Source organism: Microcaecilia unicolor, chromosome 6 (assembly GCF_901765095.1).
Source record: "Microcaecilia unicolor chromosome 6, aMicUni1.1, whole genome shotgun sequence".
Lineage (NCBI taxonomy): Eukaryota > Metazoa > Chordata > Amphibia > Gymnophiona > Siphonopidae > Microcaecilia > Microcaecilia unicolor.
In genome coordinates this window covers 92,045,217-92,069,566 of record NC_044036.1, presented here as the reverse complement: position 1 = coordinate 92,069,566, position 24,350 = coordinate 92,045,217, and the positions used below count along the sequence as shown (strand labels likewise).

The 24,350-nt window shown below is 41.8% G+C and overlaps 1 protein-coding gene across 1 annotated transcript in view; it reads left to right on the top strand.

Moving 5' to 3' along the window:
• Positions 1-3,030: 3,030 nt before the first annotated feature.
• Positions 3,031-24,350, top strand: part of LAMC2 (laminin subunit gamma 2) — a 101,482-nt gene continuing 80,162 nt past the window's right edge. The window contains exons 1-2 of the mRNA XM_030206661.1: positions 3,031-3,100; positions 20,281-20,537. Coding sequence (XP_030062521.1) covers positions 20,459-20,537 — 79 coding nt within the window. The 5' untranslated portion in view covers positions 3,031-3,100; positions 20,281-20,458. The remainder of the gene's footprint in view (positions 3,101-20,280; positions 20,538-24,350) is intronic.

Below are 24,350 nucleotides of genomic sequence, written 5' to 3'. Positions count from 1 at the left end.
GGGCATTACTTAACCCGGTGCGTGCGTGCGCGCCCTTCAAATGGGTGACCATCTGCATCAGGAAATGTAAGCATCTGCATTTCAGCCTGTTACGCCAATTGTGGGAGACTAATTCCCGAAGCTGCACACAAAGCTTTAAAATCACCAATTGCTAGCCTAGTACCCAAAGTGTTCTGGTCAACCGCTTCCAGCCAAATGCGGCTACCTTTCTGGATACTGGGCAATTTGGTAACGATAGTACTAATGTCAATGGGAGTATAGGGCTTATAAGTGTCCAATGGAGCGCCGGTATTATCGTGGTTTATTAAAATGGGGGCAGTTATCTGAAGGGGGTTATGCTGTAAACAATCTTTGGCCATCGTAAGACCCTCTATGTAAAACTGTTAGTTCTAAGAATGCCTTCCAATTGAAATAAATCTGAAAAAGTATTTGGACCATTTGACAGAAAGGGTATTTGAATCCCATGGGCAGCTATTTGAGTCGCGACTTCATCCCACCACTTGTAACCATAAAGCTCTGTATGTTTTTCAACATAGATTTTCTGTATATGTTGTAAAAGAGGAGAATAAAGAGATAGAGAAGATGAGGGCGTTTGAGAGATTGTAGCGGTAGGGGTGGCGGGAACACTGGTCGTGCCTTCCGTGCCCTTGCAAGGGGGTAACAAAGGGATTCTTGGAGGAGCTTCCTTGGCTGTCCAAGGGCTGAATATTTAAAACTCCCAAAACACTATAAGCAGGTTTTTCGGGCGCTTCATACTGGAAATTCTCTAAAAGTTGAGTTGACGGGTATAGGCTGGTTCTATGATTCCCTTATTGTTTTCACAGGTTTGTGACTCATAGTTCTTTTGCCTTAATACTTGCACTTCACTGACCATAGGAACTTTATACTGTTCAACTGTTTCTCATTATATTTATGCAGCATGTTTCATTATTAACAATGTAGACCCTTACCATGTAACTAGAAATATATGCTAAAAAAAACCAAAAAAAAATGAACTGGAAGCTTAGAGGAATATGCAATTCAACACTGGGAAAAACAGAAATGTATTTCCTCTTGATCTTTACAAAATGTAAAGATCAAACATGCACACACTTCCCCAAAGCTAATGGAAAATGTTTAAAACATTAAAGGGCAGAAAAGAACATAGAATAATCAGGTGGGGAAAGGGAGAAACTTCAATGCCACTAGACTAGAAACAATCTGATTAGAGACGATATGCCATGGTCTAACATCAGACCCCCTGAACTATCCTTGTCTTTTCTGTTACTTGTAATATTAAATTCCCTTCTTATTTTACCCACTTTATGTATTGCTTTGGCAGCACCTATAAAATTATCATGACAAAGTAATTTGAATCTAATTCTCCTGTACTTCAGTTTTTAGAGTTTGGTGGTGGAAATGAGGGTTATCTAGGTGTCCCCTGTTTGCCATTATCCCTGTTTCTTAACTTTGCGTTTTCTATGAGAGATAAACATTCTGCTCAACAAATAATGCATAGGAGAAACATTTTTATTAAACTTTTATTGGCTTACTTTTGATGAGTAGGGGCCCCTTCCTCAGGTCATTCATCAATTGATAAAGGCCTCAAATGCGTCTCCCAAATGTATTAAGTTAGTCTATGAAAAGGTTCTTGCAGGTGACCTATTGACCCTATATTTCTGCTCATCCCAGTGGCCTAACAGGACAATAGCAGTACTTTCTTCTGGGAAAGGTATGTTCCAAATTTATCAATAGTACTATTACACTCTTACCTTTTTCACAATTGCTTGTTTTCAGTTAAACAACAGGAGAAGGAGCTGTTAGTAAGAGTTCCCCAGTACTTAGTACCCATAGCAAGAGTGGAGTGGCAGCAGCAGGGCCAGTCTTAGCAAGTGCGGGGCCCTGTGCAGACCAATTTGGTGGGGCCCCATCCTAGCCCCGCCCCACCCTAGCTCCACCCCATTGATAAGATTATTCCATTTTTAGAATTTTTTTTTATTTATGAAATTTCAAATAAAGACAAATGAAGCTAAACTTGTACAAAAAACTGATTGAAATAATAAGCACAATGTTATCATGAAACCTCCCCTCCCCAGAAGTGGAGTGGCCGAGCCGCGGGATCATCATGAATGATGCGGACGGTCATCCGAGGCGAGCGGAGGTCGGAGCGGAGGCAGAGCGGGGCCCCCTTAGGCGCGGGGCCCTATGCGGCCGCCTTGGTCGCCTCTGCCTAAGACCGGCCCTGGGCAGCAGACTGGGTACAAATTTAAAAAAAAATAGTGATCAAAGTTTTTGGAGAGTGATTCTCAGCTTAGTTCTCTGGAGCCAGTCTGTCATTTGAATTTCATTTATTAAAACGTACTATACTGCCATCATCTGATGAGCAGGTTAAAGCAGTTTATAATCTAACAGCAAGGCATAAGAAAGGAGCTCCCATAAAACTAGGAAAGGATTTTCAGGATGTCCACAGTGAATATGCATCAGAGAGATTTCCATACAGTCATTCTCTCATGGCTTTCATTAGAGATAAACTAAAAATCGGACTGGCTGATTAGATCCTTAGGATTAGTTTGAGAACCCCCCTCTCTTTGGGCAAGACTAACAGTTGCTCTACTAGGGTAAAACAACTTCTAAAGCACAGCTTCCCAAAAATGTCCTGGAAACCCCATAGCCAGTTCAGTCTGAGGATATCCACAATGCATAGGTAAGTGACAGATCTGCATCCACTGGGGATCTAGTAAATGCAATATATCTCATGCATATTCATTTTGGAGATCCTGAAACTCAGACTGGCAAGGGTCAGCTTGAGACACGGTGCTCTTGACGCTTCTGAAACTTTCAAAGGAAAGCCCTGGCTGCTGCTGGGCCAAAGAGTCCAAACACTGTACAGACTCACTCAGGCCTTGTGAGAGAGGGAAGGAGTCGTGCTTCCGGGCCAGAGGAAAAGGGTGTGTGAGTCTGTATGTGTCAGCAGCCCCGGAGCTAAAGGTCTGCAGCAGAGAGGAAGCAGAGCAGCAGCCAGACCTGACCGCGCCCTCCCCCACCTGTCCTGTCATCTCAGCCGCAGTCTCGCCGTGCAACCCAGCCTCTGGTTGCTCACGGCAGGGCGCAGCCCTGGGGGGTGAGTTACAAAGCAGACGCTCACTGTCTGCTATGATGCAAGTGCTGTCCAGTCATTCTAGTTTAAGTTCTGATTACTTTGCCCTGTGTAGTGTGCTGCTGGTTATTTTATATGGCGTCCTGTTTCTTAATCATCCCTCCTTCCTGCAGGCTACAAATTTGGGAATGTATTCAGCATGGTGTAGCTAAGTCAACTCCGTAACCGAGTATTTCCCAAACAATTGTAAGCCCTCTGGGGACAGGGGAATATCTAGCATACCTAGATGTAACTCTCCTTGTTCGTCTACTGGAACAGGTGCAAGTTAAATCCAAATAAATAACAGTCACATAGTATGGAAAGCAGTGTGTTCTGATTAGTAGATTAAATAAAAATGTTTCCTTTTGGTTTAACAGTTTTCATTTTTGCATGGAGTCCGGCTGAAAGCCTTTACTGCACAAATAAATAGGTAGTTACCAAAACTCCACATTTGGAGAGTTCTTCAACTAAGCCGCATTGCAAAGGTCTCCTTTGTATGCTTTTACAACTAGTTATTTAAATTTTAGTTTTCATCATTTGCTACATGTTCTTTACCTGTCTTCCTAGCCGATACTCGTTAATAGCCGTGGCTGAACTTACTGAATGAGGAATAGCGATCAATACTGAAAGGAAGTCGCATGCAAATAAGATGTGTGAAAAGTGCGTGCAGTTCGGTAGGGAACGTGCCTGGCACATGCGCTGAATGGTCTTACAATAAGCGTCGATGTTCTGCGCATGCCCAGGCCAGAGGCATGGGAGGTGGGGGAGGGCAAACGAGGCACTAGATGTGCTCCATTACACAGGAAAAAAACAGAACCTGAATTGAAAAATTGCAACAACTGCTCTTTGGACCCTGTAGTAAAGGCATGCCTTGTAGACCAATCTTATTGGTTACTTTTTTGTTGTTGTCTTTTTAATTATTTATTTATTTTGATTGTTCTGTTTTGTATATGGCAACCAGAAGCCTTAAAAAATGTTTTATAATTACAATACTGTTCTAGATGAAACACATGCGTATGATACATGCACATGAAAAATGCAGATACTATTACAAAATGCAGACCACCAAGAAGTTGCCCTTTCACATGTAATACCATCTCAGACCTGCCAAAAAATGTTGAATGTTACAGGTAGGAGCTCCCTTTTGTGCATTGCATGGAATGCTAGTTTTTAATACTAATGTTTTAATACATTTGCATCTAATTTTCAGCTGCTGCTTTTGCGAACGGTAAAGGCAGCCCTGAAACACTTGCATTAGGTGCACAATAACCTATGCACAAAACCAGTCAAAATGGAATGTTAGAAGCCCAGTAAACTTTGAGCATCAGCCCCTGAATATTTTCTTCACGTTTACTACTGGGGTGTTAAACTCATTTCAGCGAGTCTGCTGACTGGATAAAAATGTACTCTTGAGTGTATGGGAGGAATGTTTACATGTGTTTCCATATTAATGTGACTTTTCTATTTTATTAAAAGTCATTTTCTGATGGTGTAGATAATTTTATTTGCTCTTTTTTTTTGGGGGGGGGGGGGGAGGAGGAGGGCAAAGGAACCATAGGTAATCAGTGATGCGAATGGTGTGATACAGAAAACAGGGGAAGGGATGGGAGGATTTATTCACTTTTCACTGATGTCTGAGAGTGAGTTACATTCAGCTACAGTAGGAATTTCCCTATCCCCAATTGGCTTACAACCTATTTACTACACTATGCTGTGGTAGTAATGCACTTTATTAGTCCATATAGCATACATACATTATTTGCTAATGCAGAAAAAAATCTGCAGACAAATGTGCATTAAAGAATGAGCAAGTCTAAGCAAAACGAATAATAAAAGTTGCAGTAAATGTCACAAGCTGTATCAACTCACTGAAACTTAATGGAACCTCCACATATGTTGGTAACTTTCAGCCAGGAGTATTGACCTGTTTAATGAGGGAGCAGTTTTCTTGGAGATAACATTAGAGTCTAGTAATTAAAAATAAATAAATAAATAAATAAATAAATAAAATCTCTCCCATGTCACCCCTAGTCACCAACCTCCCCTCCTGTCATTTAAATACAAAAACGTTCCTCTTTATCCCTACCACTTCCTTAAAAACAAAAATAAGTTCCCTGAATCCTCCCATAACTAGTTAACAAAAACAAACAAAAAAAAAACCTGTTGCCCTCCTAAAAAGTTGGGATTGCATTGGTGGGGACTTGAGGAGAAATAAGGGCCATCGCTGCTTCCACTACTACTGCCAACACTCTGGCTGCACTGTTACTCGTACTTTTCTGCCTGTTCCACAGGAATCCATCTCTGTGGCTGCTTGAGCTCCCCCAATGTTGTCTTCTACTGCAACTTCATGATGCAGGGCTGGGGACTGGAGGGAAGCAGCATTTCTGATTCTTGACCTCTGTTTATGCCTCCTTCTGCAGGCTATTGGCTGGCTAAGGAACTTCTGACCAATGACTGCAAGAAGAGGGACCTACAGCAGTGCAGAACAGACAGCTGCCCTGCCCTGCTGAGGGAGAATAGGAAGGCATGCTGAGAGGAGTTTAAGAAAGATGAGAGAGGGGCAAAGAGCTGATAGAGACTGAGAAAAGGTACAGGGGATGCTGGCTATGAGACAGGAACAAGGGTAGTGACTAGGCACAATGTTGTACTATGCCTTGAGCTTGGGAAAGTCATTTTAAATAGGGAAACATAAAAAAAATGAGCTGGGGAGGGAAAACTTGGAAGAGCTTAGAGACTGCTTCCCCCCCCCCCCCCCCCGCCCTAAATACGATATATAGTTTTAATCTGATTAGCAAAATACAATCAGATATTTTAAAGTTCTAGGGCCTGTATATTAGAGGCATATATTCTGGATACTTGGTAAAGGTTGATTTTGGCTGTTGTAGATTTCTAGTCTTTGGTATAAAATGGATATTTAGTGACACTTTTATTGTATTTCTTTCAAACCATTCAGTGCGAGTTCTCCCCCTTCTCATAACACATAAACAGCAGGGGTTATCTGGTATGATAGACAGAAAATCTTTCATAGCAGGGGTGTGATAAGGCACTTTAATAAACACAGGATTGGAGATTGGTTTCACTTCAGTTGAAACTAAACATTATATATGGACCCTAGGTTTGTCTTAAATTCACCCACCTTATCTCTCAACCCATCCATTCCAAGGGTGGCATTTCTTATATAATCTACCAAATCCACAGCCTATTCAATTAAGTCTGCCTAATAAACAGTCTGTCCTGAGTGAAGATCACTGCAAACTGAGATAATTTTTTTTTTTTTTTTTGCATCAAGTCCTCTACCCAATTTATTAAAAAAATTTTTTTTTTGTGGAGGGTTGTTTTTATCATTTCATATTGCTGGGTTAGCTATTGGGATATTTACTGTAGCTTTAGTAGAAGGGAGGTTTGTTTGTTTTTTCTTGTTTTAGGAAGCTTGTTTGCTGCTTTTGAAGTGGAGCAGGTGAAACATCCCAGGAACAAGAAGAACCAGAGCTCAATAATCTCACGTTTGCTGGTCAGTGACCACTAGGAAGCAAAGGATAGTGGTGGTAATTGATTCCCTTCTAAAAGTACAGAGGCATTCATCTTCCAACCATACATGTTGTCCTGGGAGTTGTGCTGTCCTTCAGGTGCCAAGATTTGAGATGTTATGAAGAGCTTGCTGAGACTCATCAGACTGATGCAGCTCTTCCATGTTGGCATGACTGATACTGCTAGGCATCCCACCAAATATATAAAAAATGACTTAATGGCTTTGGAAGACAAAGTGAAGCAGATAGGTGTTGTGACAAAACAGTGGGTTTTTAAGCCTATGAACTGTATTATTTTACTGATGACATGTATTTTTCCTAATTAGCCAGCAGATGGCAATTGTCTTTTTTTTTTGTTAAAGCTGTACCAGAAGTGACAGGTTCTTCTTCCTCCCAAAAGCTGTTAGCTTAAGCTGTGAGGTAATATTTTTTTCAGATAAGGGACTGGAAAGAGAAGGTTCTCTTTTCCTGAGACCCTATGAACAGTTAGATTTCATAACCTGTGAGCAGCTATATCTTGTCCCTGAACTCCCCAAGTACTTGTTTAGTTAGTAGATAACTGTTTAGATAGTTTTATAATTGATCCATATTCAGTTATCTATTATTGCCTGTTCTTTTCCATCTGGTTTATATGGTTCACTGTTCTACTCTGACAATAAACCTGATTAGTTTATTGACTCTGCTATCCTGGACTGAATAAGAATCCTGGTGGTTTGTGTTTTGGTCTGTAGATGCTTTCTGGGAACTGTGGGACCCCTAAGAGTGTGGCCCCAGTAATCTAGAAATCAGTGGGGAATAACCCGAGTGGGAGACTCACCCAGAGGCAAGTGAGACCCAATCAGTGGAGTAGAGGATGCTAGTGTAGAGCACAAGCGGCAGTTGCAGGTGGACCTGAGCTGTGCTAGAGACAGACCCCCCAGGTGGCCATAGGGTTAGCATCAGGTGGATGGCTAGGCATTTCATTGCAGATGGTGTTCTCATCAACTTTCCTGCTGAAGGTAAAAGCCTTCAGCAGATAATCTTGCATCCTGGTGATGAATGCATGGCTGCAAAAATGGTGTAATCAAAAGTGGTTTGTCTTCCTGTACCCATGAGATGATTTCCCAAGGGCTACTGAGCAAAGATGGGCTCCATCTATCAAAGAGAGGTTGAAATATCTTCCGTAGCAGATTGGCGAACCTATTGAAGAGAGCTTTAAACTAGGATCACTGGGGATAGGTGAACAAAGCCCTCGGGTAAATACAGTATTAATTATTTCTATAGAAATGGGGAAAAAGGCAACATCTGGAAAGCTGTGTATGCTGACCCACTTGTGTGAGCTCTCTTATAGCCCAAACCCAGAATAGTCCTGAAGTTAAGCCATGGGGGGGGGGGGGGGGGGGGGGGGGGGGGAATTGTGGATTTACAAACAGCCTATGTCTAGACAACTGAAAATCTGGCTCTGAATCCAGATCTGGAGAGTAGAGCATGCTGTAGGTAAAAGTTCTATAATATGGCAAGAGCCACATCTGATGAGAGAGTGGTACTGAACCTACCTGATTTTGCCCAATCTGTATCTATAACTTGTGGGACATATTCTGAAACCATTCGATTGCAGCTCGTCCATGAGCTGCTTTATGATAAATCAAGTTAGGAAACCCTACCCCACCAGCTTTTCGATTAGAATTAAGAACTCTATGGGCTCTCCTAGGTTCTTAATTATTTCACACAAAATTCAAAAGCCTACCTTGTACAGTTGAAAGAAATTTCATAGGACGAGATGTTGGTAGCACTTGGAATAAAACAAAATGTTTTTTAAACATTCATTTGAATCACTGCAATTCTATTGAGCCATGAAAATGGCAAAAGAGCCCACCTGACCAAATCACCCTGAACATGGGTAATTCGCTTGGAACAGACCAGAACAAGATGTAGGATGGACTCCCAAGAATTTAATAGAACCTTTGACCCAGGGAAATGGAAAGGAACCCTTTACTGCAGAAAGAGTATGAGCATCCAAGGTCACATTACAAGCTTCAGATTTTGACACATTAACCTTACAGCCAGAAACAGCCGCATAGGCAACTATCTCCTTCAATAAATATGGGAACATAGGGTGGGAACATAGCAATTGGTTGCGTAAGGGACCAAAGGATATCGTCTGCAAATGAGGCCACTTTGAATTCTTGCTATATCTTCATTAGATCTAATACACTTGGGAAAGAGTTCCATGGAAAGGGCAAACTGCAAAAGGGAATGGGGCAACCCTGCCTTGTACCACGCTCCAATACCAAGAAAGAAAAATTGCCTCTATTGATCAGAACTCAAGCTTTAGGGTGGGAGTCAAAAGCTCAAATCCATTCACAAAACCTTTTCAAAAACCCAAAGGCAACTATGCCCAGTAAAAGTTATAGGAAGACCCTCCTTCTGGGCAATCAGCATTAGATCAATTGTTCTGTGCACATCAGCAATAGCCTGTCTATGCTGAATAAAACTCACCGGCAATGGCAAAAGCCAGAAAGATGCTTGGGTGCCTGGCTAGCAGGACATAGGAGGTGATGATGCCTCTGTATATATCTATGGTCAGTACAGTTCTGGAGACTGCACCTTCAAAAAGATATAAACAAGAATGGAGTCAGACCAGAGGGTGGCTACTTAAAATTGGTCAGTGGTCTTCGTCATAAAGTGAATGGGAACAGTCTTATATATACTTTGTATACTTTGGAAGAAAGGCAGGAGAGGGGAGATATGTTACAGACATTTACATACCTCATTGGAATACATGCACAGGAAGTGAGTCTCAATTGAAAGAAAGCTCTGGAATGAGGGTGCATAGGAGGAAGGTGAAAGAGGATAGACATAGAAGTCATCTAAGAAAATACTTCTTTATAGAAAGGATCATGGATGCATGAGATGGCCTCTCAGCGGTTGTAGTGGACACAATGCTGTATCTGAATTCAAGAAAGCACAAAGAATCTTCAAAGGGAAAGACAGGACAATAGATGATATGGATGAGCAGAATGAATAGACCATATGGTCTTATCACCACTCATTTTCTCTGTTCTAAATGACTGGGTGTTTCATTCCATAAATGACAAAGATTTTAAAGATAAAGTATGTGCATTTTATATCTCATTTATATCAAATGCTATGAGTGTGGGTGTTATGTATCTCTATGGGGGGAGGGAAAAAAATCTTAAGGTTGAAATTAGAGAGTGAAATGTTAATTAGCAATATGGTTGGATTTTTGGTTTAATTGTCATAATAATGAATGTGATTATGCTGAGGCCATAATAATTAAACCATTCTTAAGTAATAGTAGCTCTATATGATGCTACATCACCAACATGCCAATATCTGATCTAATCTTATGTTGTACTTTTCTAGTTCATCTTCTCCAAATCAGAGGTCCAAAGTGGATCACACAGGGGGTCTTTTACAAAGGCACGTTAGTGTTTTTACTGCATGCTAATGATTAGCGCACTCTAAACGCTAGAGACACCTAAAGGAATATATGGGCATCTCTTGCATTTAGCGTATGCTTATTATTAGCGTACACTAGAAATGCTAGCAAGCCTTTGTAAAAAAAATCCATCCATCAGTTAAATGGGCAGTATTCACAATGGAGAAGGGTAGTTAGTGGGGTTCCTCAGGGGTCCGTGCTAGGACCGCTGCTTTTTAATATATTTATAAATGATTTAGAGATGGGAGTAACTAGCGAGGTAATTAAATTTGCTGATGACACAAAGTTATTCAAAGTCGTTAAATCGCGACAGGATTGTGAAAAATTACAAGAGGACCTTACGAGACCGGGAGACTGGGCGGCTAAATGGCAGATGATGTTTAATGTGAGCAAGTGCAAGGTGATGCATGTGGGAAAAAAGAACCTGAATTATAGCTACGTCATGCAAGGTTCCACGTTAGGAGTTATGGACCAAGAAAGGGATCTGGGTGTCATCGTCGATAACACACTGAAACCTTCTGCTCAGTGTGCTGCTGCGGCTAAGAAAGCGAATAGAATGTTGGGTATTATTAGGAAAGGTATGGAAAACAGGTGTGAGGATGTTATAATGCCGTTGTATCGCTCCATGGTGCGACCGCACCTTGAGTATTGTGTTCAATTCTGGTCGCCGCATCTCAAGAAAGATATAGTAGAATTGGAAAAGGTGCAGCGAAGGGCGACTAAAATGATAGCGGGGATGGGACGACTTCCCTATGAAGAAAGACTAAGGAGGCTAGGGCTATACAGCTTGGAGAAGAGACGGCTGAGGGGAGACATGATAGAGGTATATAAAATAATGAGTGGGGTGGAACAGGTGGATGTGAAGCGTCTGTTCACGCTTTCCAAAAATACTAGGACTAGGGGGCATGCGATGAAACTACAGTGTAGTAAATTTAAAACAAATCGGAGAAAATTTTTCTTCACCCAACGTGTAATTAAACTCTGGAATTCGTTGCCGGAGAAAGTGGTAAAGGCGGTTAGCTTAGCAGAGTTTAAAAAGGGGTTGGACGGATTCCTAAAGGACAAGTCCATAAACCGCTACTAAACGGACTTGGAAAAATCCAAAATTCCAGGAATAACATGTGTAGAATGTTTGTACGTTTGGGAAGCTTGCCAGGTGCCCTTGGCCTGGATTGGCCGCTGTCGTGTACAGGATGCTGGGCTCGATGGACCCTTGGTCTTTTCCCAGTATGGCATTACTTGTGTACTTATTACATCCTCAACGCTTTAAAATAAAACCTCAAAATTATAAGTCCTGAATGAGTTGTTTATGAATATTTATGTAATAGACATGGTAACAAATTGCCTTCTGCCCTGGATTCAATGCCAGTGTTCAATTATGAAGGAGTGTAAACTGCACACAGAGTGGCAGGCGTAGGAGTCAACTTTTCAAAATGATTGAGGGTGCTGGACCCAATGGAAATTACCCCTTCCTGGACACAGTCAAGGAGTTTGTTCAATACCAGCGGTTTTTAAGCACCCACAGAGCTGGCTCCTATGGTGGCAAATGTGGTTCTAACCCCCTTGTTTGGCAGAGTAGATGGACCATGTAGGTCTCTATCTGCTGTCATTTACTTTGTAATTGTATAGTGGATGAGTCAATCTGTCTTTTTTGCTGTTATCTATTATGTTGTGCCATACAGGCACCCTATTATACTGCCTCAAGATGGATGCTGTAAAGGCTCCTCGCTCTGGATCGCCTAGGGAACGCTTCCTCCCCCACTGAGGTCAAGGGACTGCTTCAAGAAATCCAGCTGAAACTCGTTCACTGCTCCACTCTCCTAGGACCATAGGCGGTCGGTGGCCCAACTGTTTGGGGAGGCTAAAGGGGGCGGGGTTAGGGGTGGAGCCAGGGGTGGAGCTTAAATCTATAATTGTCTGATAACGCACAGAAAAAAAAAATAAAAATAAAAGTCACAATTAATGCCTTTTATTAAATTTAGATATTAGATATGTATCATATGTCAAAGAATAAAGTGGTTGCTCAAAGCATATAATAACCACAATCACTCAACTGCAAAACACTATGCACATCTTTGTGCAAAAACACACTCAGAACCTTACTGTACCATAAATATTACACTGGGCAGAACCTAATACACCATTAGGGGCTTATAGCCCATTTAGTTATGTTTAAACAAAAGAGATCTGCATTAAAAAAAAAATTATTTTTATTTTGACCTATAAAACCACTTGTCCCTGAAACATGCCTAAAAACAGAATAATCCAGTTGTGTATCTAAAATGTAAATTCCTACAAATGAGATGACGTTAAAATGTGATTCCATGTGCCCCATTGAAAGGTGAGTTTAATTCTACTTCCATTTAATTTCAATATATTCTATCATCTTTATAACACCAGCTTCCCAAGGCAGAGTACAACAACAGTTAAGATAAACTCATCAGGAAACAGGATATCCTCACTTAAATCTTGGTCATATGTATTTTATAGAAGAACAGTGAAGAAAAATGAGCACAAACTACAGAGTTTATAATTGCTTTTTCTACCAGCTGCAATAATTTTTTAAGCCATTTTATTTCCTTTCTCCTCCAGCTTTTAAGGCATTGCCTATTAACAGAAACAGCTTTAGCCTTGTTACGGATCAACAATAAGGAACGACAACGTGGATGCAGTAGCTCATAAGTTTGCTTGTTTTGTTTGGGGAGAAGGCAGTGACGATGACGGCTATGTGGGGGAAACACATTAACCAAATTGATTTTCTTGCTTACTTACTGGGCTAGAAAGGCTCACTTCCACTCGCCTATTAAACCTCCTTGGGCAGCTCTCCCCCCGGAGTCTTGCATCTTTCTCCCTGTTTCTTCTCTGCTTTCTGCCAGCGTCGGGGCTTCTCCTCAGGCGCGTCCTGGACTCCCGCCTACTCTAAAGCCCTGACGCTGGCAGAAGTCTGACTGTGATTGAATCGCCGGTGCTGAGGCAGAACTCTTCAGGGCAGTAAAGATGACGACGGAGACGGTGGGCAGCAGAAGAAACACAAGGAGATGGTCATGATTGGTCTGGGGGAGGCTTAGCCTCCCCAAGCCTCTTATATGGAGCGCCTATGCCTAGGACCCTCTCCGCACCGATAGGGATTGTGGGTCCTTCAGGCCAAGGGTACAACGGAAGTCTCAGGGAGACGGCTTCACCCTGCTGAGCCTAGCTGACCCAGCCACGGACCCCCCCTTCTGATCCCTTGAGCAACCCCCTCCAAGCTCAAAATAATGACTCAGCAACTCAGTCAGGGTCCATATATCAGTTTATGTACCCCCCCCCCCAGCCAATCTGCAACCCCAGTAGTTCAACAAGGCAAAACAAGGTTCAGACTTCTAGCAGTTTCTGTAAAGCAGTTCATCCCAAACATTTCTCAAACCCCAATAGTTCAACAAAAAAAACAAACAAAGGTTCAAAATAGCAGCAGTTCATATACAGCAGTTCTCAAAAGAAAAAAAGAAATACTGGCAGCATTATGTTTTAGCTACGGGTCTGTAACATAGGAGCAACACACAGCAGTTTTGTCAGTGCTCTAGTCTTTTAAGATGATCTTTTATAATTAGCTGCCTGTTCATGATCATTTAGGGGCCCTTTTAGTAAGGCGCATACAACGTGCTTCAAATTAGAACTACCGTCCGGCTACTGCGCATCCGATACGTGCGGCAGAAAATATTTTTCATTTTCTACTGTGTGGCACTAACCGAGCGGTAAGTGACAGTGTAAGCGTGCTAACGATTACCGGCCAGTTACCACCTGAGACCTTACTGCTAAGTCAATGAGTGGCAGTAAGGTCTCAGGCCCAAATTGGACGTGTGCCAATTTTTATTTTGGTGCACATCCATTTTCCATTTTCAGCCAAAAATTAAAGACCTTTTTTGCAGGTGCGCTGAAAAATGGACCTGTGCGCATCCAATACATGGATCTACACCAGCGCAGTCCATTTTCGGCGAGCCTTAGTAAAAGGGTTCCTCAAAGAGCAATTGCTTGTTGATATAAAGGATCTACTTGTGATTTTTTGTCAAAACATGGCACATGTTTGTTTATTTATTTATTTATTTATTGTTATGAATATTCATTACTTTTTAAATCTTTTAAAATTCTTTGTGGTTTTTCTCTTGCTCCTTTTCTGCGATACCACTCCTTCCATAGCATTCAGCATATGAGAGGCCTTTTTGATTGGGGTTTGGGGATTTTCATCAGATTAGCAGCTTCAGATTACCTTTGCTCAAATGAAAATCTTGCTCTGGGCTCAGGTAACCCATCCTGCTGTCATCAGGTGTTTGATAAATCAGATCTCTGCCTGTGACTACCAGCAAGCTTGCACCCTCTCCATCTCAGCCCTCATCTGCTGGCCTTCTAGGGCTTGCACACCAATGTCAGAGACCCACCCAGTCCTGAACACTAGAGAACAAGTCACTAACTACATGCACAGAAGACCTGCTGAAGTTTGGATTTGTGTCAGAGAAGATGCAAAATGGTGGATATTCATCTGCTCTTCCCTTTATGTCCTCCTGACCCCAGCACCTGTTTCTTAGTTTCTTGTGTTGTGGGAAGGTGAGGGAACCCAAGAGGAGGAAGGCAGCAGAGAAGTGGTGGAGAGGCCATCTATCACCATGTTACTGTTTTTTTGCCGCAAGTCACCCTGGGGAATTTTACAAGCTTAGAAACTCTAACAAGGTGAATTGGCTATGAGGCACAATGTCTCCAAAAGGATTAGTTTTGCACAATGAACCTCACTCCTAAGCCAGGGAATATGGAGTGTGATCTCAGGCCCAAATGTACAAAACCTAACAAGCCAGCAATGTGGTTTTTACACCGGTTCTAGCCAGTTTAGCAAGCACTGAGTACAGTGAGCTCGGAGTATAAAAGGGTTCTCCGAGCTCTTTTCCTGTCGTGGTAGCAGCTAATTAAAATTGTATGCAAAATTATTATAATGAGCTAATTACTATACAGCTGTGCATGCAAAGCAATGCACAGCCATTTTCCAAGTGATGCACACAAGCAGCCCCTACTTTTACCGTGGTAAATTTAATGGGAGGTCTAGAGCTGTCGGTCCTGACAGTTCTTCATTGTTGCAAGTAGGAGATGGGGAAAAACAAGACACGCCAGAGCAGCTGACCGCAGCAGGGTGTGGGCTAGACGGCAGGCTTCCTCCTTCCGCACCCTTCTTTCTTTGCAGTGAGAGGGGGGCAGTGTCCAGCATAGCAGCATGCCAAGAGAAAGAGACCAATTGGTAAACATTTACACCCAGGACAGATGTGTTGAAGAATCCATTCTGAAGGAGAAAAGCGGTCCAAATTTTGAAAAATGCCTGCCAGTAAAGTAGAGATAGCTGCATGGGCTTTCAAGACCAGACACTCCCTAAGCGAAGTTTCTTCTTTCTTTAGCTCGGATCTGCCCATCAGCCACTGCTCCAGTTAAAGTAGCGAGCAGCTCATTTGCATGTGATTCGCTTTGGGAATCACTATATTTCCAAATTGGTAATTTTTACCGAGGTGGAAATAAAGAGCAATTCTTTACGGGGACCTTTGTGCATCTGGCTGCCAGTCACTCAAACTTACTGCTAATGTTCACCACAGTACTTGAATCATGCCAAAAAAAGCTTCCTTCTCTAGTAGCTTTGTTAATTCTTTGCTGCTTTATTTGATCCCTTGGAAAGTAAACACTATTATCATGAAATAATCCACAGGAGGCTGTCAGTTCAAGAGATTAAGATGTTAGCCAATACTAATTACCATAGATAGTAAAAAAAAAAAGCAGCAATTAAAAAGATGACTGAAGGAAAACAAAAAAGAGAGAGAATGCACTGATCTGTTAGAACAGAAAGTGTAACACGTTCCAGGAAAAAATATGGACTTACTACCTTCATTTCATATCATTTATAGCCTGCCTATCTTCAACATTAATGATCATAAAATGGAAAATACAACCATACAATAAATATACATGCAATTAAAAATAAGATAGGACCAAATCTTACATTCCAGCCTAACATTCCTGGTAATGTTAAGAGTGAAATACATGATTCCAGAGCAGAATTGGCATTCAATCTCTGCAAAGCTTCTGCCAGAGGTCCTCAAACCTATGTCCATTCCCTTTCACCAAACATATACCATTTCTCACATATGAATACATGGCCAATCACCGCTCACGCACTGATGAAAATGGGGACATTTTACAATAAGCTTCAGATTACTGCCACGATTTTAATGTGATAGTAATTTGCAAGCTCATTGCTTACCGCATACTGCAGTATTTTTGGATTTCTAATTTTGTGGTAGAAGCCAAGCAGCTTTCTGCATAGAGCCACGAGTGGCTGATGCAGTTACCGTGCTTTACAGCCTTGCACTAAACCTCAGCTCACAAGCATAGAACAAAAATCTTGCTCCCAAATGCTGTACGCAAACAACATGAAAATTACTTCTGTGTTAAGCGCATGCTGTCAGAAGAAAATGTCACATGCAATTGTGGTAAGATGCAGTCGTTTGCTGTGTTGGGAGTAAAATATCTCCCTTCCTGTTGGACTATGAGTAGGGGGAATTGGCTCATGCACTGACAGGAAGGCAGATACATTGGAACTCTTTAACCTCAGACTTCCACCTCCAGACCCACTTTGTGAAAATTTTCTGGTGCTTCAGTGGGTCCCAGGTCCCCCCCCCCCAACATGCCTGACCCCTCCTCCAACCCCATAATTGGACCACAGAACCTCCCAAGTGCACTTTTAAAATTAGGAGGCAGGAGGGATACTTACTGCATATACCTTCGTGCCACCATCTTGGAAAATGGTGGTGCCTGACCTCCACATGGTGTATCCTGTGACATACCATGCAAAACCAGTCTACCAAATACAGCAGTAATTGCCTTATTTGCCATTTTCTAAGATGGCATAGTGAGTAAAGTAATACCTCCTTTTCACTCTCATTTTGCTTTCTTCTCCTGCATGCCTTGTTTTTTCCTTCATGCTTTCCTTTCTCTGTTCCTTTACTTCTTTTTTTCCCTATGCTCTTCAATTCTCATTACCTTCTCTTCTGTTACCTCCTTGGATCCTGTCTTTCCCACTCCACATCCTTTATCAACTTGCCCTCTTCACCTTTCTTGAATCCCTGATCTCTCCCTCCCCCCATTGAGTCCTTTCTTTTCCTTCATTCTGGCTTTGATCCCGTTGCCATCTCTTCTCACTTTGTAGCTTTTATGTTTGTTTGTTTGTTTGTTTATATCCTGCTTGTATCCAAGGCGGGTAACAATACAACATACATAATAGCAAAAAAACAAAACAAAAAAACAATACAGACTACTAATCGATCCAATAACATCAGTCCTGCACAAATACAACAGCAAAAGACACCAGAAAGCATTTTTGAAAACATTTTCTCACAACTTTAATCGCTTACCTTCCCCTCCTCTAAATGCTCCTCTCTCCTACACTTCCATTCCTTTTCTTTGTCTCGCATTCCATCCCATCCCTTCCGCCTCCATATAATTACTCATCCCTATAAATCCTCCTTTACCATCCCCCAATATTTCTTACTTCCCTGCACACTTCATTTTTCTCTCATTTCCCTATATGTTCCTGTTTCTTCCACCCTTTCCTCTTTCCTTCTTCCCCAGAATCCTCTTTCTTAACATTTGCACCTGTGTCGCTCCACTAACTCCTTCACACCATTTTTCTCTCTCCTACCCTTCCATTCCTTTGCCCATTATGTCTTCCACTTTATCCCATATCTATAAGGATAATTTTATAACAGAGTGTCTAGGCTGTTGTAGCACATAGATACATATGTTGTGCCTGATTTTCAATTTATTTATGGAGATCTTGTTTTGTTAATATTTGTTGTGTTTATGCTTTGAATTTTGTGTGCTTTTTATGACCCACTTAGGTGTAAGTGGACTATAAATGTCATAAATAAGTGATCTTGGCAGTAGATATTTTATAAAAGCAACATTGCACCTATGAGCCTTTGTAAAACAGACTATCTCAAAGCTCCGGCACAAAGTTAAACCTGCTCCAAGGCAGGAGGAATATCTAGGTGTATGTGGTGGTATAACTTGGCCCTTATGCATGTATTTTGTAAATATACGTAAGAAGAGTGATCTCACCATTCTTTGCCTCCAGGAATGCCTACACATATTGCATAAAATTAAATAATATGTATTCTGTGTGCCTATTTTATATGAATGTATACCCTCACTCATGGGAACCAACTCTGTGGATGCAGAGCTCATTCACTGTGTTCAGGGAGAGGCATTTTGTGTCCCATTTAGCACCCCCCAATCATTTAAGCTGGGCCCTGTATTCTCCACCAGTTTTATAAGTGCCTATTGGGCTAGATGGACCATTGGTCTGACCCAGTATGGCTATTCTTATGTTCTTAACAATGCTCTACATACTCCAGTTCCTTACAAAATTACCCTCCTAATGTCTCATTTCCTATTCTTTTCCTTTGCCTCCGCCTGTCTTTCTTTTCTCTCTTCTCCAGCATCCGCACTTGTTTGGCCATTTTCCCCTCTTTCCTCAGCATCTACTCTTGGTTTCATCCTCAGCATCTTCCATCTGCCTCCTGCCTTCTTGCTCCAGCATCTCCCCCTTACCTCCTTCTTCAGTCCTTTGTATCTGTCTTACCCCTTCACCAAGCATCTATCCTTCTGCCTCTTACCCTTTTCTTCTTCACAATCTGGCTCCTGTTTCCCTCTTCCCAAACATCTATACCCTCCCTGATCCTTGTTCCCTCCTTCCTCAGCATCATCTTTCCCCAAGATCATTGGCACTCTACTTCTCTAACATCTGCTCCCCCCCCCCCCCCGACACTGTTTGCCCCTTCTCAGCAGCATCTGATGCTCCTGCCCTTAACCTCAACCCAGCATTGACTTCCTTTTGTTGTTTGCTTCCTCTTCCATCAGCTCACTTTCTATTGGATGCTTCCCCTCCCCCATCAGCTCCCCAACTGTTCCTTGTTTCTCTCCATCACAACAGCACATCAGCCACAGCTGGCTTCAAAGCTTGGGTGGTAGTACTTCTGTTCTGCTGCTGATCTTGGGAAAACCTTCTGGCACTCATATGGCGTAACTGTGCTTGGAAGTTATTTTTATATTCAAATATTTTATTGTAAAGAAATCACATTTGGAGTATAACACAGAGCATTGCTATCAAACTCCATTATCATAAATCAGATTGCAAGAATTATATGTCATCCCTTATACTACCCCTTACTACCCCTGTTCCTGTGCAGTAGGGGGAAATAAATCTGGCACCAACCTGTTCCGGACTAGTCCCTTCTTCAAAGGAATCACTCGCCAACAAGGAGACCTCTTCGCCTAACATGTTCTCATTGGCCACTATGGGAGACTTTTTTTTCAGAGTTTTGAGAAGCATTTACACTCCATTCTCACATCATCGCACGTCCTACCACCAGCCAAATGTTAATGTTAAAAAATATCAAAAAATCTTTTTCATTAAAGATAAAAACAGCTGTTAGATATTTGAAATTACTTAGCTTGGGTGCTGGTGCGAACAAAAATATCAATGTTCATAGAATATCTTCTCAAAACCACGCCCCAGTCATCTTAGACTTTCTGGACGCTGATCTACAACAGAGGCTCCAATAGCAGATTTTCTTCTCAATTCATGTGATGTAAATTTCTAAATTCCCTGTATAGTACTGTCCAAACTCTGGGTTTTCTTAAAGAATCGGTTTAGAAATTTACATCACATGAATTGAGAAGAAAATCTGCTATTGGAGCCTCTGTTGTAGATCAGCGTCCAGGAAGTCTAAGATGACTGGGGCTCCATTGTATACAAAGTTATCTCATGCATGTTCATTGTGGATATCCTGAAAACCTGACTTGCTGGAGGTGTCCCGAGGACTGGGTTGATAACTTCTGCCCTAGGGGAATGTCTCTAAATGAGGTTGCTTTGCATATACCATAACAGGACTGAACCTCATCCTTAAGCCAGGATGTGGTAGGTATGATCACTCTGCAGTATTATGATCTCTGCAATGCTCTTTCTCTCTGTCTATGGACTGCAATGAATCTGTTTTCTCTATGATGTAACAGTTCTATCAGAAATGTGTGTTTGTCTCTGCATGCCTATGTCTGTCTGCTGAGGGCAGGGCTCTTATTCACATGGGTGAGTCAGGTTGGTATAGAACTCCATTTCTTTTTGTCAGCAGTGAGTCAGGTGAGGGAATCGATAAAAGCCACCTTGACGGCAGGAGGAAGTGAGACGGGAGATACCAAGGAAGCCAGCAGAGTTTATACAAGAATAACTCGAGCAAGGATCCCAAGCTCTAGCCTTCACCTTTACAACTTTCCTTGCTGGGGTTTGAGGAAAACATTGACTGCAAAGCAATGGCCTGTTGCAGGCTGGTATTAACACTTAGCTGCTGTTTCTGCATCCTCTTCATTGCTGTGAACTCCCAGAGAGAAGGTAAGACGGAGGTAGAGGCTGGGGATGGAGGAGGACCCCAGAAATTGGATCCTATCCTTTATGAGTTTAATCTGCTTTCTGCTCAGACTCGAACTAGAAATTTGTGGGGCAGATTCAGATACTGAACGTCAATGTGATCTAAATACTCAAAAGTATTTGTTTTTGTGTGTGCGTGTAGGCAGACTTCAGTTTTAAATGTAAGAATTATAATTTGGATTTACGTAACAGCTTTCATCCATGCAAGATCCTAATGCATTTCACCATTAATACTTCAGAAGCAAACATGCAGCCACCTCCGGAGTGGGAAGAGTGAGCAGCATAGTTTGGACTGGAGGGGAGCGCTTCAAAAGGAGAAAGAGCAGACGAAAAAGTTATTGCACCCTCAGGGGCAACCGAATTTGCATATCATATTTATATGGAATTTGTAACGTTGAAAAGCAACCAGAGGTCCACAGAGTTTTCATCTCTGACTGCCTCTCAGTAAAACCAGGGGCAGGTGCACTCCGAGTCCCATTCCCACTCTGCTCTTGGAGGTAATTCTACAGCACTGAAAGAAATTCCTTCCCCATCCCACGTATGGCCATCAGCTCGGTTGCTGGATTAAGAAATGTTTCCTAGCGCACAGTGATGATAAACCCACCGATATTTTCGCCTCTAAAAACATGTCCGATTTACACAGAAAAGAAAGGCATAGGAACTTCAATTAAAATAATGAAGAACGCAAACCCAACAAACAGAATAGAAAGAAATACTTTGACAACTATTAATTGTATCAGTAATAGGCCCAGCTTAGATCACATAGTAAGGGAATCAGAAAGCTGAAAAACAGTTTAGTAATTGACAGTTCAGATTTAGGGGGGAATTCCTTTAGATTGTAAACTCTTTGAGCAGGGATTGTCCTTCTATGTTAAATTGAACATGGCGCTGCGTAACCCTAGTAGCACTTTAGAAATGTTAAGTAGTAGTAGTAGTAATTCATCAAGCAGCAATAATGGCCTTAGGACAAGCCTAAAATAATCAGCACCCAAACGAAATACCACCTAGGCATATTCCATAAAGTATGTATAAATTTAGGTGTACTTCATAGAATAAGCCTAAATGTCTGTGCAGTTTTATAGACTACGCCGAGTGCCTGTCCACTGGACTAAATTCAGTTGCAGGCAGTTATGCCAAGTAAAACATGGTATAAATGCCAACACCTAAATTACACGCGGACCAGGTGTATTCTATAACCACGTGCATAGATTTTAGAAACACCCATGACCCGCCGTTCCACGCCCCCTTTTCAACTATGCGTCTTAGAATTTACATGCATCGCATTATAAAATACACACAGACGGTTTTGCGTGTAAATTTGAATCAATGCCAATTAGTGTCAATAGTTGCTTGTGGAGGAGTGGCCTAGTGGTTAGGGTGTTGGACTTTGTTCTTGGGGAACTGAGGAACTGAGTTTGATTCCCACTTCAGGCACAGGCAGCTCCTTGTGACTCTGGGAAAGTCACTTAACCCTCCATTGCCCCAGGTACAAATAAGTACCTATATATGTAAGCCCCATTGAGCCTGCCATGAGTGGGAAAGCGCGGGATACAAATATAAATAAAATAAAAATTAAGTGGCAGTTATTGGAGTTGATGGGCTAGTTAATTAAGTTGCCTGTGCAAATCCAGAACACGACTGGATTTGTATGCACAACATAAGTCATGCTATATAGAATCACGGGGTTAATGCGCATTAAGGGAATTAGTGCATGCTAAATGCTAAAAGCCCATAGGTATAGAATGGACTTCTAATATTTAGCGCGTCTTAATTCCCTTAATGAGCATTAAGGCCATAACGCCACTTGAATTCCACCCTTAAGGGTCCTTTTACCAAGTGGCAGTAAAAGGGGCCCTGCAGTGATGTCTGTGCATAGATTTGCCGTGCACCAAGGTCCCCTTTTACCACCGTGGGTAAAGGGTTTTTTTCTTTTAAAAAAGGAAATGGCCATGCGGCAAGTTAAACACTTGCTGCATGGCCATTTCCTGGGGGAGCCCTTACCGCCTCCTATTTAGGAGACTGTAATGGCTCCCTTGCTGACCTGGTGGTAACTGGGCAGTACTGGAAATGGCACACAGCACACGCTGGAACGGCTGATGGTAGGAACGATATTCTGTGCACCATTGCACGTGTAATCTGTCTTTTTTTTTTCACAAAGTGGTAATCCATTTTAAAAGAAAGCAATTTCCCATTATCTTCTCCTCTTTTTTAAAATTGTAAATGTCTTGCAAGGTAGTTCACTCTTAGCAATATCCCTGACTTCCTATATATATATATTTTTCCTGTTAAATCAACTGTTTTTTTTCTCCATGATTCTGCTTTTGCCCTATGAACTTTCCTTCTTGATTAATAGTTTCTACTGGTGTGATATAGTTGTTGCATACCTATAGGTAGAGTCCTATTTCCTATTTCCATAGCCAAAGGATCTGAATTTTGCCAAAAAAATCCCTGTGCTCTCCCACTGTTCAGGAAGATGGGAAGCATTTCCCTGTCTCCCTGGAAAGAATGTCCCATGACACTTGCAGTTCACCGGTATTTTTTTAAAACTTAAAATAGAGCAAAATCAAATCTATTCCATTGCACAATCTCAGGGCTAGACAGTTTTGAGATTTTCCCGTAAGACTCCATGGATGGCTGTAATGTCACTGGACATCCAATCAGTTATGCAGGACTTGGTTCCCGTCTGATTTTCATGGGAGCAATTTCTCCAAATGGGTTGGTTTTGTGCATACCATGACAGGAATGAACCTCACTGGAGCCGGGGCATGTGGAGTACGATCTCAGTCTCTCAAATTTACTGCTAACACTCTCCGTAGTACTTGCATTGTGCAAAGAGATCTTCTTTCTGGAATTCATAAGATGTAGCAGGTACAGGCAACTTACCCATGTGCGCCTGGAAGTTTTTTTTAATCAATCCTGTGGCAACCAAAACGATGGGAAATATTTCTGTACCTTTCGGCCACATTTTCTCAGTCTTGGATCTTCCCTCTCTCCACGCGATTCGCTGAGTAATCACTTGGGACTGACACCTCTATAATCCACGCTGTTCTGCTGTTTTTCTCTTTTACCACTATATCCAGTTTTCTGGCATCCGGCTTTTTATCAGTCGGGATGGGGATGTCCCAGATGATCGTAACCTCTTTGTTTTCCACAATTCTCCTAGGGTCATGACCCCCAATGCTTTTCCGGTATGCTGATGTTGTAATGCTTACAGAGTTTCCAATGAATGAGATGCACCGCCTTGTGTTTTCATTGGTGTGTGATCCCTTGTGCACATGTATAACTTTGCACACATGTATACATTTGCTTGGCACACGTATGAAAGGCAGTATTTAGTGTGTCAGCACAATATTGCAGCTGAGGTTATATGTTGTGTGTTGGGGTGACAGTGTAGGTACTGGCGTTTTTGTCAGAAATGAATAAATACGAGATTGCAGGTGGCTATGACACTGAGGCTTATTTTCAAAGCATATAGATCTACAAAGTTAAATAGTAAGTCTATGTGCTTTGAAAATGAGCACCTAAAATTTTCTATTTGATTGTTTATATGTGTGACATGCTGTAGGCCTGTGTTTGTATGTATGATGTTGTTAAGACAGTCTGTGGTATTGGCTGTGGTCTGGACAGTAGATTTTTGGGTCTCATTAGTATGTTCTATGGCTTAATTAATGAAGCAGTTTCCTCCATTCTGTGTCCGTGAGAAAGAGATTTGAAGAATTTGTGCCTGTATTTTCTTTTAATGTGTGGCTGTGCCAATATGTTCTTAGTCTTTGTGCA